The 18916-nt window shown below is 40.0% G+C and overlaps 1 protein-coding gene across 1 annotated transcript; it reads left to right on the top strand.

Annotated features, from left to right (window-relative positions):
• Nucleotides 1–321: 321 nt before the first annotated feature.
• Nucleotides 322–16632, top strand: KRT23 (keratin 23). The gene is made up of 8 exons (XM_027624845.1): nucleotides 322–772; nucleotides 6423–6505; nucleotides 7668–7824; nucleotides 9315–9476; nucleotides 9565–9687; nucleotides 12432–12652; nucleotides 13671–13705; nucleotides 15138–16632. The coding sequence occupies exons 1-8, from the start codon at nucleotides 377–379 to the stop codon at nucleotides 15221–15223; spliced, it is 1263 nt and encodes a 420-aa protein (XP_027480646.1). The 5' UTR covers nucleotides 322–376; the 3' UTR covers nucleotides 15224–16632.
• The last annotated feature ends 2284 nt before the right edge of the window (nucleotides 16633–18916 follow it).

The raw sequence follows: 18916 nt of genomic DNA, 5'->3' as shown, positions 1-18916 counted from the left end.
TTTTGTAAACTTCAGTCTGATCCTTTTCAGATAAATGGTCAAAGGAAAAATTCCACAGAAAGATTAGAAAGACACCTGAGACTAATACCCACGTCATGTCATGGGCCACACCTCCCGGTTACAATGAGAAGGGAGAAGCAAACTGGTATATTGATGTGGCTCTAAACAACAACAATGTGTGTGAAGGCCCAGGGGCACTTTGGGATTGACCAAGAGGAAACACCTGTTGCACAATGATACGATCTTGTTGGTACAGTTGTCAGGGAACTCCCACAGCGAAGGGCATAAAACCATCCAGGGCAGTCTGGGGCGGCCCAGTTCTACAGTGCCAGGGAGCAGAGCAGAGCCCAGCCCTGCACCAAACACAGATGGGACCATGAACTCCAGCCACAACTTTAGCCAGACCCCCTCCGGCTCCTTCCATGGCACGGGAGGCAGCTGGGACCAGCTGGGGAGCTTCCCTCGGGCTCCCAGCGTCCATGGGGGGGCCGGGGGTGTCCGCATCTCCCTTTCCTTCAGCTCACCAAGCTGCCTGCCTCCCGGAGGTCCTTGGGGACCTAGAAAAGGCAATTCCTTCCCAGCTGCAAGTGGGAAGGAGGTGATGCAGAACCTCAACGACCGCCTGGCTTCCTACCTGGACAAGGTGCGTGCCCTGGAGGAGGCCAACGAGAAGCTCGAAAGTCGCATCTTGAAGTGGCATGAGCAGAGAGATCCTGGCAGTAAGCAAAATTACACCCAGTATGAGGAAAACATCAGCCACCTGCAGGAGCAGGTAAGATCATGGGTGACCCTGGAACTCAAGAGGGGGCTGCATTTCCAGAGAGCCATGGGAGGAGAAATTGGTACAAAAGACAATTTCCAGAAAAATGGCAAAAGAGCTTAAAGTAATTGTGAACAAAAGTATTTGAGGATATTTTCTTGTTATACCTTTCAGACTCGGGAAAGCCTGTTTTGTGTATTTTGTCCTCTCTATATAAATTATATGGAAAATCCAAAAAATGTAAGGCAACCATCTGCCGTCTGATATCACTTATGATCCAGGAATGTTACAGTAATGATAAGGGCCAGTATTCATCCCTCCTGCTCAGATCACAAGAGGCACAAAAGAGCATTTACTTTCTCATTACATTATTTCTGCTCTACCTCAAAAGTCCTGGCCACAGTTTGATTACCCACAGAAAGAAAGGCTGGTGGGTTACACTATTTTGGAGATCATACCTGAAGGCTGTCACTCCAAGAGCAGATACATCATTCTGACATTCCTGGATATTTCCTCTGGAGGGCTGCTAGAAGTTCTGAGTTCTTGCTACTCCCAGTTCTGAAAGGGCATATTGCTGGAATAAAAAATAAAATGAGCATAATTTTTGGAATCTTAGAGTTAGAATAGGTTATGGAGATTTCTTTAAAACACACAAAAAATTTTCAACTGAACATTTAAAAAAGCTGACCTTATACCTTCTGGGACATCACACAACATTGGTTAGAAGTGGAGGGAATACAGTCAGCTCATAAATTATTTTTTAAAGCTATGTAACTTCCCTTTTATGTAAATTGGTCCCAAAAAATTCCCTGTAAGATCATGATTTTACCCATCCTAGAAAGGGCATCACGGGTTTCCAATATTTATACAGTATGATTTCTCAACCCTCAGTCGTCCTTGCTTGAATGTAGGAAAGACCAATCAAGATAATATAAATCTGTCCTCATAATGAACCCTAATTATTGAATAATCAACCTAATAACTGACTGTGTAATTACCCTAACTATATAGTACATGGTTGTCTTTACAAAAAAAAAACAAGGTGACTCAACAAACCTCATCATATTTTTTCATTAATAAAGTTGCTTTTGTTTTAGAATGGAGAGAATAGAAGATTTTTGCAAATGGACAGCTGAGAACCTAACTCCCAAAAGAAACATGAGGTCAGACATGGTCAAATAACTCACTGACAGCAGAGAGAAGGAGGGAAGGGGGAAGAAAAATTATTGAGCCCTTATTGCATGCCAACCTTCATGTTGGATATTTTAATACACAAATCAGTACCATCCAAGAGCTTTATGCGCTGATAGAAACATTTGATGTTACCTGATCCAATTCTTACAATGACCCTGTAAAGAGACTGAAGCTCAGAGAGGTGAAGTAGCCACCAAAAGCCACCAGCAAGAGGCAGACATAGGATTCTAACCCAGATCTGTTTCTAATGGCCTCACAGTTTCCATACAGCATGGTGCGCACTAGCCTATCTCCTACAAAAACGGTACTGCTTGTTAGTAGAAATAATGCATTATGGTTGCATTGTTAATCATACGACACACATTTCATACACATTATCTCATGTTGTGAAGCAAGTATTCTTACCCCCCATTTATAGATGAGGAGACTGAGACTGAGTGGTTGCCCAAATTGTCTGGAACAGAACTGAGAAAAGTGGAGTGGGGTCAATGCCGAGGAGGGGGTGGCTTGCCCATTCTCCAAGCCCATTCTTTAAGCCTGGGATTCTGGGTTCTGACTTTAAATTCTGGGTTATAAATTAAGTTCAGGTTTGAATTCCACTCTTTTCTGGATTACTTATTTTAGTTGTATTTTTTTATGTTTGAAAAAAACAATTCTTTGAAGTTGAGGTTGTTCTATGTGGTCCTGACCTCCCCCACACACAGGCAAGAAAATAGAGGCCCAGGAATACAACAACCCACAACAACCAGGGGTTGACCCCTTCCCAGGCCTTGATGAAATGCTATCAGTAGTAGCATTCTTCTACACCCATCTTAGGGATCTTAAATGTTACTCAAAAAAACTGTAAGAAAATGAGTTCAAAAATTAATCCAATCCTTGCAACACCAAGTTGGACTTAGTCATAAGGACATGCGTATTTTAGAATGGCTCTCAATAGTACCATATTTTGGCACTGTGGTTTATGATAAAAAAAAATTCTATTTTCTTCTTCCTGGAACGAGATTACATATCCTGGAGCAACAACGTTATACTAAAACACCAACTTGGGTTTTTTAAAAGAATGAACTCAGAGCCTTGCGGGAGAATCCAGGTGATTAATTACAACACACAATGCAAAACCTAGGCTTCACAAATTATTTCTCAACCCTTCCTCATCATCCATTCATTACTGTGAAGGATGTCTCAGAAAGAGTGGCTGTATCATAATATTGCATCAAGTAAGCCTGAACAGGGGAAATCGTCTTGGTTTTTATATTTTTTTAAGATTTTATTTATTTATTTATTTGACAGAGATACATAGCAAGAGAGGGAACACAAGCAGGGGGAGTGGGAGAGGGAGAAGCAGGCTTCCCGCTGAGCAGGAAGCCCCTTGCGGGGCTTGATCCCAGGACCCTAGGATCATGACCCGACCCGAAGGAAGATGCCCAACGACTGAGCCACCAGGCGCCCCCATTTTGGTTTTTAAATGTGCTCTATATCAAGTGCATTTCAGAACTCACCATTCATGAACTCTAAGAAGAATGCTAACTGGGGGAATCAGATTCTTGATGTGGGTTTTGCAACAGATAAATTACCAATTTAACTCAGAAGAGCCAAATAAGCCCACAGATTGTATTTTTTATTTTTCTGATTCCATGGAGGGAATACTGTTTGGTTTCTCTGGATGTCAATCAACACCTCGGTGCACAGAGTCCCCAGGCTTTCGTGGATGGAGCTACTTTTCGTTTCCGATGAGCTTAGATAACGGAAGGAATGTAGAGCCTGGAAGGAAAAGCATTGGTATGAAAGTCCCTAAGCAGCACCACAGTGGGGAGACAAGGAAATATCTACAGAATCCTTTTTTAGAGCAAAGGAAGTAGTCATAGTACCTTTTGGAATCCACCAAGGGAAGAAAGGAGTTGGGCAGCAGCCTGGTTATCTCCTACCACGAATAGCAGAAGTTTGAGGATGCATCTCAACATACAGGACCTGGGATTTATCCAGGATGGACATTGGCTCTAATTATGATAGTGCTGGCTTTTTTCTTTTCTTTTTTTTAATATAGTCCCTATACTGTACTTTTCATTCCCGTGCCTCATTTATTTTATAACTGGAAGTTTGCATCTCTTAATCCCATTTACCAATTTCACCCACTCCCCTCCCCTATTCCTCTGGCAACCGCCAGTTTGTTCCCTGCATTTATGAGTCCATTTCTGTTTGTCCATTTCCTTTGTTTTTTAGATTCCACATATAAGTGAAATCATACGGTATTTGTCTTTCTGACTTGTTTCTTATTTCTATGGTATTTTTCTGTCTGACTTATTTCAACTAGTATATACCCTCTAGGTCCATCCATGTGGTTGCAGATGGTAGGATCTCATTCTTTTTATGGCTCTGTGGGATTCCATTGTATGTATATATAGCACATCTTCTATATCCATTCATCTATCGATGGACACTTAAGTTGGTTCCATATCTTGGCTCCTAAAAATAATGCTGCAATGAACATAGGGGTGCATATATCTTTTCAAATTGGTGGGGTTTTTTTCTTCAGGTAAATACCCAGAAGTGGAATTACTGGGTCATATGGCAGTTCTATTTCTAATTTTTTGAGGAGCCTCCATACTGTTTTCCACAGTGGCTGTAACAATTTACATTCCCACCAAGAATGTACAAGGGTTCCCTTTTCCCCATATCCTCTCCAACACTTATTATGTCTTGTCTTTTTGATACTAGCCAATTCTGACTGGTGTGAGGTGTTACCTTATTGTGATTTTCATTTGCATTTCCCTGAAGATGAGTGATGTTGAACATCTTTTCATGTGTCTTTTGGCCATCTATATGTCTTCTCAAAAGTTCTTTTATAAAAGAAAATTAAACCTTTACATTTTTCTAGATTAGTATAGTTTCAATTAATCTTTCAGAGTGTCTACAGTGTGCCCAGAATATGCTAAGTATGTTACATTATTGTGTTTAACCTCTTCTAATCTAATTCTCATAACTCTCTGATGAAGTGGCTACTATTATTATTACTATTGCCATTTTATGGATGAAGAAACTGAGACTCAATAAGCTCACTCAGCTAGTAGGTGCAATATCAAGACCCCAGGCTCTGCCCTTTAAGGAGTTCCAGACCCAGTGTTATTACCACCTCTGAATCCTGCTATTGTGCATTCACGATACCAAATTCCAAGTAATCAGTGAAGCTTTGAATAGGAGCAGATCTTTAAAAGGTGCCTTTGTATTGAGGTATAACTTTGTCCTAAGGAAATCCTTTCTAAATAAAGGAATTATCTGTTCAAATACAATGGAAATGTCACAGGATTCCCTACCTCCAACTAAATCACGAAGTTTAGAGCTAGAATCTCTAGTAGTTTCTACTACACACTCCTTATTTAACAGATGATGAAATCGAAACCCAGGGAACAGGGTGACTGGCCCACGTTCATGCCAATGGTCAGTAACAGGAAGTAAAAAAGAAAATCTCCAGTTCCTAGTTCAGCATGACTTGGCACAAAAGTAAAGTAGTATTATACTTTTGATGTTGAGACATCTTCCACCCAATTTTCCTGAAGACAGCGACATATATCAAATGTGCACTACTCTGGTTATAACCACCTAGAAGAATTTACAAATCATATACATAAATACAATTGCTCAAGTAGAAACTTTCAACAATATTTTTCATTTCAAGGTTAAAACTATATAAACATCTAGTAAAAGTCTTAACCAGAGGCTTTACCACAGTTAAAGTTTATTAAGCTGCCAAAAAGTTACTTCAGTTAATATTTCAATAGCTACAATTAGGGCATTCTCATCATGGAATAATTTACAAACACATACACATACCTACAAGTTATGTGAATGGTTATAGTCACTTCAGACAAAAAATAATTATGGTATGTGATGACTCTTATAAAATTCATTTAAAATCAGTTTGACAAACTAGTATCAGTGATATTTTGATACTTTGCTCAGTATCACTGATCAGAAACACGAATGCTACCACAAGGAAGAATTATGTTCATCGAAAATAACTACTGAGCTCTAAGAGAGCCAAACTAATAGTCACAATGAAAACGGGATTAGAACTTAAAACTCTTGTAACATCATCAGATGTGGGTGAACTAAAACAAAACACTAAGCTATGTTCGCAGCACTAGAAAGCCAGAAGGCACTTTGAACGATGATTCTCCTTCCCCTTCCAATGTCATTCTTTCAGCAACGTCACCAATCCTAGCCTGTCAAACTCAGCGTGAACAAAGACAATGAAGTGGCTGCAGACCATGTTCTTACTTTAAAAACCATTCTGATGCTTTGTACCTAGTAAGTGCTCAGTATTTACTGATTTGATTATTTGTTGTTCCACTGCCAGAAAAGAAGTCATCTATGCTAACAAGTCATATACCCAGAAGATACAGTTTTCGGAAATGCAGCTCTCCCATGGGAGGGTGTCTGACTTAAATGACTCTTGATGTGTGTTTTATAGATCATGGACGGCAAGATGACCAATGCTCAGATCATTCTTCTCATTGACAATGCTAGGATGGCGGTGGATGACTTCAGCCTCAAGTAAGTTGCTTCTTCACCCTATTGTTGGGAGTTTTCATTTGCTGTTTTTGTTTGTTTTGGAGGTTCCTCTTGTTTTTGTTTTGCTAAAGGAAAATTATTTCAACATTAGCCACATGTAATACCTTTACAAAATATAATCAAAAAGCATAATATGAGCAAATACTTGACCGGACCCTACTTCAAACAAACTAGATATAAAATACACCTTGTAGCATGGGGAAATTTGAATATGAACCAAGAATTAGATGATATTAAAGAGTTATTACTAGCTCTGTAGGTGTGATAATGTTATTATGCTTATTTAGAAAACTCCTGTTTTTATTTTTTTCTTATTTTATTTTAATTCCAGTATAGTTAACATACAGTGTGTCATATTCCTTTCAGGTATATAATATAGTGATTCAACACTTCCATACATCACCCAGTGCTCATCACCACAAGTGCACTCCTTAATCCCCATCACCTGTTTCCCCATCCCCCTACCCATCTCCCCTCAGGTAACCATCAGTTTGTTCTCCATAGTTAAGAGTATGCCCATCACTTAGATTTAACCGCTGTTAACATTTTGCTTCATTCTTTTTTTAAGATTTATTTATTTATTTGAGAGAGAGAGAGAGCATGCAGCAGGGAAGTGCAGAGGGAGAGGGAAAGTGAGAATCCCAAGCAGACTCTGCACTGAGCATGGAGCTCAACTTGGGGCTCAATCTCACGACCCTGAGATCATGACCCAAGCCAAAACCAAGAGTCAGATGCTTAACCAACTGAGCCACCCAGGTGTCCCCATTTTGCTTCATTCTTAACAAAAATTCTTGTTTTTAAATGATGTATTATTCCTAAGTATTTAGGGGTGAAATGTCATAATGTCTATAGTTTAAAATACAAAACAGAGTATAGATGAAGCAAAATGTTAACAGTTACTAAGTCTAAGCAATGGGCATATGACTGTTTATTAGTAAACAGTCCTCTCTGTTTAAAAAAAACAACAACAACATTGAGTCACCATCAGAAAAACCTGCGTGAAACAGACATATGAGGGATGCATGTATTCGTTTTTTCCTACTAAACCTAGAAAGTAAAAGATTCACCTCTAAACTAAGGTGAATCCTTACAAGGCCATAGCCTTCCAACAACAGGTGTATTCTTCTCTTCCTTCCAACAAAAGGTATGAAAATGAACACTCCTTCAAGAAAGATCTGGAAATTGAAGTTGAAGGTCTCCGAAAGACCTTGGATGATCTGACCATTGTCACAACAGATCTGGAACAGGAGGTTGAGGGGATGAGGAAAGAGCTCATCCTCATGAAGAAGCGACATGAGCAGGTAGGACTCCCCAGGAGCTCCTGGTAACCAGCACAGCTCTTAATCTGCACATTCAGATGATTCAATAGCCCAGAAGAAACCACTATCTGAATGCCAGTCCTTAGTGTCCTTCAACCTAAGTAATTATAAGGAACCATATAAACATCTAATTTTTCCAGCTTCAAGGTTATCTATTCAGTGTCAAATCCAACAGCCAAAATATAATCACAATTAATGATGAATCCATCAACAATTTTGCTAATATACAATGTTTACCTAGACTTGTTTGTTAATATGATACTGTAAGAATAAATGCATGAGATTGAACTTCCTTCATGGGTCCAATGTGCAGCAAATTGGGGGACAGTAGAATAAGAGAATTTGCCACTAACCAAGGTAAATAAAACTGTGGCAAAAATGAAGAATCTTAATTTCCATAAGCATTTAACTGACTTTGAAAAAGTTACCATCCAGGGGCGCCTGGGTGGCTCAGTCATTAAGCATCTGCCTTCGGCTCAGGTCATGATCCCAGCGTCGGGCTCCCTGCTCCGTGGGAAGCCTGCTTCTCCCTCTCCCACTCCTCCTGCTTGTGTTCCTGCTCTCGTTCTCTCTCTCTCTGTCAAATAAATACATAAAATCTTAAAAAAAAAAGGGGGGGGAGGAAAAAGTTACCATCCATCTAAAGTCCCCGAGACTCTGATGCAATAAGAGAAAAGCAATCCCCATTTTAGGCAAACAAAATTGCTTATGAACATCAAAAAGCCTCAATTCTGAACAATTGGTTAGACAATGATTGTTAATTAAACTTTTCCTACGATTTCTTGATTTTCTTTTTTTTTTTTGAGATTTTATTTATTTGAGAGAGAGAGAGAGAGACAGGGATAGCGACAGAGATAGCGAGAGAGCATGAATGGGAAGGAGAGGGAGAACTCAGGGCTCAATCCCAAGAGCCTAGGATCACGACCTGAGCCAAAGGCAGATGCTTAACCAACTGAGCCACCCAGGCACCCCTTTTGATTTTCATGATATCCTATGGGTGTCCAGCCTACAGAGTCATAATGCATTGACAAGATATAAAGAAGTCTTTATACCTTTTGGCTTTGGGTTGCTGAACTGCTTCCCAAAAGCTTTACCCTCTAACCTAAAATGTTTAACTGTTGAATTGTGCCATCACTTCACCCATGAACATGTGCTGAAGAGTACTTTACATGCTATGGAAGCATAATTCTTTGTGAAACATTTTCAACTAGGGATTAAGTCAGTAATCACAGAGGCCATTTGATTACCTATCTAGTGCTATTTTTTATTTTATAAAGTTATAATAGAAAAAAAACATACAATGTTTTGCCAGCAACAAATAATAACTGAGAAACCAAACCACACCAGTAAAAGAACAACAACCACAAAAGCTGAATTTTTAAAAGATCTGTTAACTGCTGCCAATCAATCAACACACCTCTGGCCTTCTGATTATCACAGCCAATTCATTTTCTTTCTCTGTTATTAAACAGGAAATGGAGGAACATCATGTACCGAATGACTTCAAGGTCAGTGTGAAGGTGGATACAACTCCAGGAGAAGATCTGATTAAGGTTCTGGAGGATATGAGACAGGAATATGAGGTTATAATAAAGAAGAAGCATCAAGACTTGGACACTTGGTATAAAGAACAGGTAAAGGAAAGGAGCTCAGACTCCCCAAAGGTTCCATTTCCATGTGGTCCCAAATGTAAATGCTTCTGTCCTTTGCTTGGTCTCCTAGTCAACCACCATGGCCCACGAGGTGGCCAGTCCAGCAGCTGTTCAGAGCAGTCAAAGTGACATCCATGAGCTGAAGCGAACTTTCCAGGCCCTGGAGATCGACCTGCAGGCACAGTGCAACAGGGTGAGTCTGAGCTAGGGTCAGGTACCATGTCCTCCACAAAGCCTCTCTTGACCTCTCTCCTGGGCTCCTCTCCCCAACTCCCTTGGGAGTTCCCACTTTCCATCCAAATTGTTCATGGTGAGAAAGACAGTAAGTGCTATCATTTATTGAGGTGTCCACATTGTGCCACATTGTATGCCAGGGGGTTCGTTATGTTAACTGCCGTTAATCCTCATGTTAAACTTTCCAGGTAGGTCTTCATGTTCTCACTTTAGAGATGAGGAAACCAAAGCTCCAGACCGTTAAGTAAATTGGCCAAGGTCACACAGATAGTACGTGGCCGGTGGTAAAGCCACCTGGTGCTTGAGGAGAGGTGTGAGGGTCTGGTAGGCCCTCATAATCTCTACCAGTACTCTCCTCACTTACAACCAGGCTGCCCCCTTAAGCCCCAATACAAAGAAATTCTGGTGTCAACATGAATTGATGGCAAATCCAGGCCCGGCTGACACCAAAGTACTGCTGTGTCCATCATGTAGATGTCTTATCACCCAGTAAACTATAAATTCTTATATATATGCCATTTCTATTATTTTCATGGTTTTTAGTAAAATGCTTTGTGTGAGTGTCACAAGCACTCAAAATTCATTAAATGAAATCTGTCATTTGATCCCTTTGTAGCCTATCTGAATCTTCTAATCATTCATCAATATCATTTCCAAGTGCTACTCTGCCCTTGATCTTGAGGAGAAATAATTGGTTCATTCTGTTGGCAGGTACACATGGTAAATTACTGTTGTTTTAGGAATAAGCGATGGTGAACAGACATTTAAAACGTACACTGTCAAGATGATAATAATGAGCACAGAAATAATTATAGTGTTTTATGGTTTTCAAAACATTTGGACATATAGTATTTCACAACAACCTTGTGAGGTCAGCAAGACGTTCACATTCGTTTTCGTGCATTCTACTATCTGACATTATTCTAAGTACTAAGGACTTTATAATAAGGGAGTTGACATTTTAGTGTGAATGACAGATCATCAAAGTATATAACATGTGAGATGGAGAAATGGGTTACCAAGAAATGAAGCATGGAGTGGGGAGGTCAGGCATTCTGGAATGTGGAGCTGCCGTTTTAAACAAGGGGGTCAGGAAAGGTTTTACTGTTAAGGTGACAGTTGAGCAAAAACCTGGAAGTGGTAAAGAGGTGCATTATATGGCCATGGAGAGGGGGCTCCAGGTGGAGGGAAAAACAAAGGCAAAAGCCATGGGGCACAGGTGTGTTGGATGGGTTGGAGGAACAGCAAAGAAGCCAATGTGTCTGTGGTGAGCGAACAAAGAGAAGAAAGGTAAGAAGAAGATGGAAGGGAAGGGGAGGCCCTTGGGGTAATGATGGAGTCAGACTGTGTAGCCTTGTCCCCTTGGAAGGAAGTCCAGAGGAATTTGGAACAGCGGGTATGGACAACTCTTTGAGGAGCTTTGCTGTAGGTGAAGGAGAGCAGAGAAAGTGGATGACAACTGAGGGTAGATATGGATTCAAGAGAGAAAAATTTTAAAGTGGGAGAAATTATTCTATTTGAAAGCCGATGGGAAGAATCTGGTAGAGAGGAAAATATTAATGAAGCAAGAAGGTGGGCAGTTGCTAAAACGACTGGAGCAGAGACAGCTCATGCACAGTAACAGGAGGGAAACAAGAACACAGGTTCATGTATGTGGAAGTAATAGTGGGAGCCTGTGGGAATCTTCTTCTGATGGCTTTCATCTCCTCCATAACACAAGAAGCAAGGCCATGGGCTGAGAGAAAGGAGAGTGAGGAGGGGATCTGAGGACAGAGGAGAAGGAATGCAGTAGCTCTTTCGGAGAACAGGAGAGTGATGAGCACAGGCCAGGCAACATTAAGTGCCCCCTGAAAGTTAACAGCCATCATCAAGTGAGAGTATCCAACACAGTCATGAGTTTCTCATGAGGATTAAAATTATGCGCTCCAGAAAAGCAGGTGGGAAATCCAAAGAACAGGGACTGGAACTCACTTCTCTGTATCCTAGTGTAGCAACTTCATTGCGCAGCTTTTAGAATTTCCTCAATAACGACAACTTGTTACCACTGTCATAATCAACAAGCTTTGCTTGGGACTATGGTTGCCAGATTGACCAAATTAAAATATAGGTCATCCGGTTAAATTTGAATTTCAGATACAAAACAAAGCTTTTCTTCGTATAAGTATGTCCCATGCAATATTGAGGCAATTTTTAGGACATATTGTACTAAAAAATTACTCATTGCTTGCCTGAAATTCAAAGGAAATAGGTGCTATTTTATCTGGCACTCCTACTTGAGACCCTTCTCTGAAGATACAAAGAGACAGCAGTCCAGTTACTGTTTCCCCCAGGAGTCTTCCATCTGGCCACAGACTAAATGTAAGCATGAGGAGGTAAGGAACAGATCGGGGCAAGGCACCATACGCCCAATCCCAAATGAGTCGCATATACAATAAACACTGCAGGAACGTAGTGAAGTTGCAAAGAGCTCCCCGACACAAAGAAATGCCCAGAAAATGGGCTTCAAAAGTCCTGACTCTCGTCCACTCCTCACTGCCCAAGCTCCAAACCTCTGAGTCAGCCAGCTGCCCACCTTTGCACCCCAGCAGCCACCAAGACACCTAGCAGAGTGGTTGCTATATTCTAACTACTCAACAAGCCCACATTATTGAAGCAATCAAGCTGTCAGTCAATTAATAGAAGAAATATCATTTCCTCTTTCAGAAATCTGCTTTAGAGAACATGTTATCGGAAACCCAGTCTCGGTACTCCTGCCAGCTCCAGGACATGCAACGGATCATCTCCCACTACGAGGATGAACTGATGCAGCTACGCCATGACCTGGAGCGTCAGCACAATGAATACAAAGTCCTCCTAGGCATCAAGACCCACCTAGAGAAGGAAATCGCCACCTACCACCAGCTCCTGGAGGGAGAGAGTGAGGGGTAAGGCAAAGACTTTCAGGGAAAGAGGACGAAAAGAGCATCGAGTTTTTGTGGGTGCATTCCTATACCTCAGGGTTCTGTGAGCAATCATCACTCCGGAGAAAGAGATGTTTATGTTGAATTTCTTCTGGATACTTAGATCAGGTTATATTTTATTAAGTAGCAAGTATGAATTACTCAGCTATTATTCCCAGGGCACTAAGATTTGAGGTCAATAGTTAAAATTAATATATTAAAATTTCTAGAAAGAAACAACTAGGAAGGCTTGGCTATAGTGTTTTCCACTAGAAATGCACATAATTTTGGCTCAAAAAAAAACAAAAACAAAAAAACACCGCCATCACCACAACAGAAGGGAATATTTTAGCCTGAGAGCAGGAAAAGATTCCTAAGAAATTGAGAAATCTAGATTCTTCAGTCTGGTATTTCTGACCAACCTGTACAGGAAAAAAAAGGGGAGGGAGGGGGAACATACATTCTAGGACCCAAGAGAAAGGGTTAGAAATTTTTTTTAAAGATACATAAATAGGTACACCTGTCTGACTCGGTCAGCCAAGCATGTGGCTCTTAATCTCGGGGTCATGAGTTCAAGCCCCACATTGGGTGTAGAGATTGCCTAATAAATAAACTTTAAAAAATAAAATAAAATAAGTAAAAATACATAAATAAAAGACTATCAGACCAAATCCTGAACAGTCTGAAAAGCCGGGGGATTCCAGGCTTCAAACGCAGATCCCGGAAAGGAGCCCAGTGGAGGCAAAGCCTGCAGCCAGCTGAAATAATGGAGGTGGTTTGGTGGACTTCCCTTGACCCCAGGGTCAGTGGGAGGCAGTACTCCCTTCCTTCTGGATCCAGGAAGGGTTTCCCATGAACTCATGACCTTGAGACTACAGAGCTCAATTATCCTTATTAAAGAGCTATGAATTTACAAGCAGGCATAGGAAGTTAGTTCACCTTAAGGAGTTTTTATGATTGTCACTAACACTAGAATGAGCTGTAACTCTTATCATTTTTATAGGACAATGGAGGAGGAATCAAAGTCAAGTGTGAAAGGTAAAAAAAATATTTCACTGTTTGAATCTACTTTTTAAAAATGAATCAACATGTTTATTCATTCTATAGTACTCATAATCCTTAGTGTACTAAATGTACTTAGTGTACTTAGTGTACAAATATCCTGTGTTCGATTTTTATTTTACTCCCAGATGGCCAGGAATTTTGAATTAAATTAGATAAAAAAGAGAAAAGTGAGCTCTCAGTATTGTCTTCAATAATATATATGCAAGTTCTCTGCCAGCAGTAGAGCAGATAGCAATGATCATTCATACTATTAGATCTCTGTTAAGTTATGGAGTCTGTTTACTAAACTCCTAGGAGATTACAAGAAAATGATTTCACATAATATCCCAAACTACATTCTGTTGAACATTAGTGTTCCATAAGACTTTAATTGTGTGTTACGGAAAGATGTGTCCCATGGCCAGAAATGGTTGAAATACTAGGTCCCACTACCCTCTTCATGAACAGTCATGCATTTCAGTAAGTTAAAGATGGACCAGGCACTGCTGTGAGGAAGAAAAGGAACAGGAAAGAGAAAGAAACATCAAAAGTTTTATTTTGCTTAACTTGGTGTCACCAAATGTCTTTGACCTGGGAACCCTACTTTCTCAGATTTTCTTTAACATCTCATGGAGAAGTTCTAAGAAACCACAGTCTGGGACGAGTGGCACTTTTCTGATTAGTTTGTGGTAAAAGTGTTGTAAGGCATTAGAGATTCAGAGAATCAGGGTTCCAGGCACCATCACAATCAGCTGGTCTAACTGCTACCCCTCTGTGAGATATGGACAAATGGTCCTTCAACCTCTCCTTATGCATGTCCAGGAATGGGGAACCCATTACTTGAAGGAACGGCCCAATCTACTGTTGGAGAGGTTTGATTTTAACAAAGTTCTCCCTGTATCTCTCTTAATGTCAAGTCTTCCCTTTGGTCTGAATCAGTGTCCTGGTGTGTCAACAAAACACATTCAAATAAACCATAACTTTGAAAACAGTGACCATGATAAACATCCCTGGCTTCTCACACATCCTATGTGCTTTCTATATCTTTAAATGAGGTGCCCAGAATAGTGTTGAGTGCTCTGTTAGCTCACAGAATCTGTGGTACAAGCACAATAAAGCCTGCCTAAGCAGGAAGTCCTCCTCAAGTATATGTAGTTAGAGCCTTGATTCTGTATCAGGCAAGCCTAGGATGCAGATCTTGGCCTCTAGAAGACGACACTATTCACACACCCTCATTTCCTGGAGGGTAGGAGGAAAAACCTTCCTTGGGGAGATCTCTTCACTCCAGCAGAGCTTGCCATATTGCTGAGTGATCATTTTGGAAGGGACAGAGGAGCTTCAGGTACTGAGAGCAGGGAACTAAAAATGAGTATTTCAGATGGTGGGAGAAGCATGGCAGTGACCTCTTCATTGGTTTTTCCCTCAGCTCCAAAGATCAAGGCCATCACACAGGAGAGTGTCAATGGAAGAATAATTCTTTCTCAAGTGAATGAGATCCAAAAGTGTGCATAAGGCCAATAAAATTTCTGCCTATTGTAAGAACTACTTTTCTCCAGTGGAAATCCTTGCCCAGACACAAATGGGTGAGACCTAAGATGTATCCTTGGAGTTATCAAACTCAGAAACTTATTTTTTTTCTCTGTAACAATCTCACCAGACATTCCATAATGATCTTAATATATTGCTGCACTTTTTGAATCAAAGTATGAGTTCATGAGCTTTTTAAAGCTCTACTTTTCTACTACAATCTTCAGATTGCCACCACTACATATCTGTTTTGTAGCCAATAAAACTCTATACCAGCTGCATCATGTCTTTGTTTATATCACATCATATTCATGTCATTTTTATATCAAGGTCTCATCCTAACAAGGGATTCTCAGGGCATTGTCCATGAAAGAAAGGGACCTTAATGCTTTGAACATGTCTGCAGCAGCCAAACGCTGGGCAGAATTACTACCTTGCAGCCATGCAACCTAGGGAAAAGATGTGGCTCATGAGGCTCTCCAGACCTCTGCCAACAGGAAGGGGGGAAACAGAGGAGGGGAGGCCTAGAAAGTTTCACTGAGAATGTGAGATGACCAAAAAGTATTCTAGCTCACATTCATACATACATACATAACCTTAAGGGCCTAAAAGAAAGTTAAGGAAAGGGAATTCAGAAAAAAAAAAAAATCCTTATTACAAACAGACACTAAGACCCTAAAAGGGGAAGTGACTTGTCCAAGATCCAAAATGCAAATATTAGGATTGGGAGTATTATGTTGAGGTGGAGTAGGGGCTGAAGCACAGAGAATATGCACCTCTGTCCTCTCAAGAAGATGCCCTTTTTTTCAAACTATAGCAGTGTGAGCCACTGTTCCAAGGCTAGTACAGAGGAGTAGTGTTGGAGAAAAGGAAGATAGAAATCCATATATCTTCTAGGCATCATCACAATGCTGTACATGGAATTATAGGATATTCACAATTTAAGGGACCACAGGCACAGGCTAGTCAAACTCTCCCATTTTACAGACAAATAAACTGAGGCCCAGAATAATAAAGGCATTTACTCAAACACTCATTGGATCCTTGCTAGTCTAGATCCAGCTCTCTCGACTCCATTAACAGTTATTAATCTAAAAGTGGTGTAATGTAGTTCCATTACCATCTACCACATTGGCAATGCCCCATGTGCTTTTTGTTTCTATGTTTTAATACTTTCTTGGAAAGGATTGCTTTTGATATTTTCTGAACTGGGCATCTGTCAAAACTGAATTGGTCTTCCCTTTAAGGCAATTAATTGGTGTTTCTGATTCTTAATGCCCAAAGAGTGGAAAACCAACCCCTAACAATCTGAAATTAGGCAAAAGGAACTCAGGATAATCACATCATTGCAAAAATGTGTTACTGGTTTAACTGAAATATACTAATTCTCTGGAGTAAAATTATAAATTTATCTGTACTATGTGATTACTTCAAAGAATCTCAAAAATAACCAATACACTAACAGCTTCAGTGAGTTTTCTTTGTGCAGTATTTGTCTGTGGAGACATTTGATGTTTTGGGGGACAAGAGTGGATTCATACTAGACTTCATAATTTCTCTTTTTCTATTTCATTTTACTACAAGAACTTCCTTACATTAATAGGGTACTAGAGTCTCGAGGCAGACCTAAAAATTAATTTTTTTCCATTTTAGCACCAATTCACTCTGCAATTTTAGACACTATTATCTCTTTCTTAAAATCTAGAAATTATGGATTAAATATACCTATTTTCTCAAGGTGAAGTTTGAGCATTGCTAGCAAAATATTTTGAAGTATATCCAAAAAAATATGATAAGCTGAAGGGAAAGTTATAATACTATGCCCAGAAAATAATCACTAATCTTCCATTTACCATCATAATTTATATATGATTTGGTAATAGGAAATTATAACATAATGAATAATTTTTCAGTCAAGGGGCTAAAATATCCTTAAAGTGTTGTTAATTTTCCCTGTATCGATTAAGGTGATCAATTCATCCCAGTTTGCCCAGGAAACCCGTCAGTCCCAGGCAAACTGGGGTGGTTGGTCACTCTATTAATAATTAATTGCTCTCGCCTTAGTCCATTTAAGTAGCTATAACTATACCACAGACTGGGTGGCTTCTAAGCAACAGAAATTTATTTCTCACAGTCCTGATGGCTGGGAAGTTCAAAATCAAGGCACCAGCATGGTTGTGTCCTGGTTCACAGCTTGTGTCCTCAAATGGGAAAAAAGGCCAGGGAGATCTTGGGGTCTCTTTTGTAAGAAAACCCATTCATGAGGGCTCTACCCTTATGACCTAAGCACCTTCCAAATGCTTCACCTACTAAAGCCATCACCTGTGGGGGTTAGGATTTCAATATATGAATTTTTTAGGCCATACCATCTCTATTTCACTAAGTAGAGACAAGCAGAAAAATTAAACCATTTGCCTGAATAAAGAGACAATGGTGGGGCACCTGAGTAGCTCAGCTGGTTGAGCATCTGACTCTTGGTTTCAGCTCAGGTTATGATCTCAGGGTCGTGGGATCGAGCCCCATGTCAGGCTCCATGCTCAGCATGGAGTCTGCTGGAGATTCTCTCCCTTTTCTTCTCCCTCTACACCTCCCCCCACTCACTCTCTCTCTCTCAAATAAATAAGTAATCTTAAAATAAAAAAAAGACAATTATATGCAGGGCAACATAGAATAACTTCTCCCCTGCATCTAAATCATCCCAAAAATATTTCAAAATACCCATTACAAATTGATTAGTGCCTGCATGTTTAGGTGAGTTACTAACCACAGAAGTTTTCATTTGTGTTTGGTTTTGACCAACACACACCCAAACCACATAAAGGAGTTGGCAGTAAGTTATATTGTTTTCATTCCAGAAACATTTTGAGCAAATAGCACCTATTGCATTACCCAAGACCCAACTAAACAGATAGTTGGCTAACCCAGAGAGATACAAAATATTATTACTTTGGAATTTAATATTTATGGCAACATATTTTCCAACAGTACCATAACATGGTTGAGTGGCTAGATCCATCTAATATGTGTCCATCCAATGGAATACATGCCTTTACTAAAGGTTTATTTTTCCAATAATACTCTTATACACCTACCCTGTTAATCATGTGTGAAATTGGGAACTAAACTTATAAAAATTCATTATTGAGCAATGTAGCAATTGTATGTTGGTCGTAAAGTTGAGAAGAGTGCAAGGACTGTAGGGAAAAAATGGTAAGAGCAAGAGATCCAAGAAAGTTTCTCTAGGGTAGAGGTTCTCAAACTCGGCTGCATTTCAGGATCTTCTGGGGAGATTTAAAAATTCTAATGGCCAGACCATTATAGATCAATTAAATCATGGTTTTGGAAGGTTGGGACCCAGGCATCACTACATTTGAAAGATCCCCAAGTAATTACAACATATAGACAAGGTTGAGAACCTACTGCTTCTGTAGCTTCAGGTGAGTACTTCTGTATTTGTTTGTACATTTCCCATATTACTAATTGTTGAATACTCTCATAAGAATGAATGACAGCTAATAGAAAAATAAAAGGTTCCAAATGCTTGTGAAGATAGAGTTTCATTTTACCAGATTGGAAGGTCCTTCCAGGAAGGATAGCTGAATAAAAACTTAAAGGTAAGACAAATACTAAAATGTATTTCACAAAACTCGGCAAACTTACTTCCACATAATCTTAGTA

This window comes from Zalophus californianus, chromosome 16 (genome assembly GCF_009762305.2).
Source record: "Zalophus californianus isolate mZalCal1 chromosome 16, mZalCal1.pri.v2, whole genome shotgun sequence".
NCBI classification, from domain to species: domain Eukaryota; kingdom Metazoa; phylum Chordata; class Mammalia; order Carnivora; family Otariidae; genus Zalophus; species Zalophus californianus.
The sequence above is the reverse complement of the archived record's forward strand: the minus strand, read 5'-3'. Positions and strand labels throughout refer to the sequence as shown.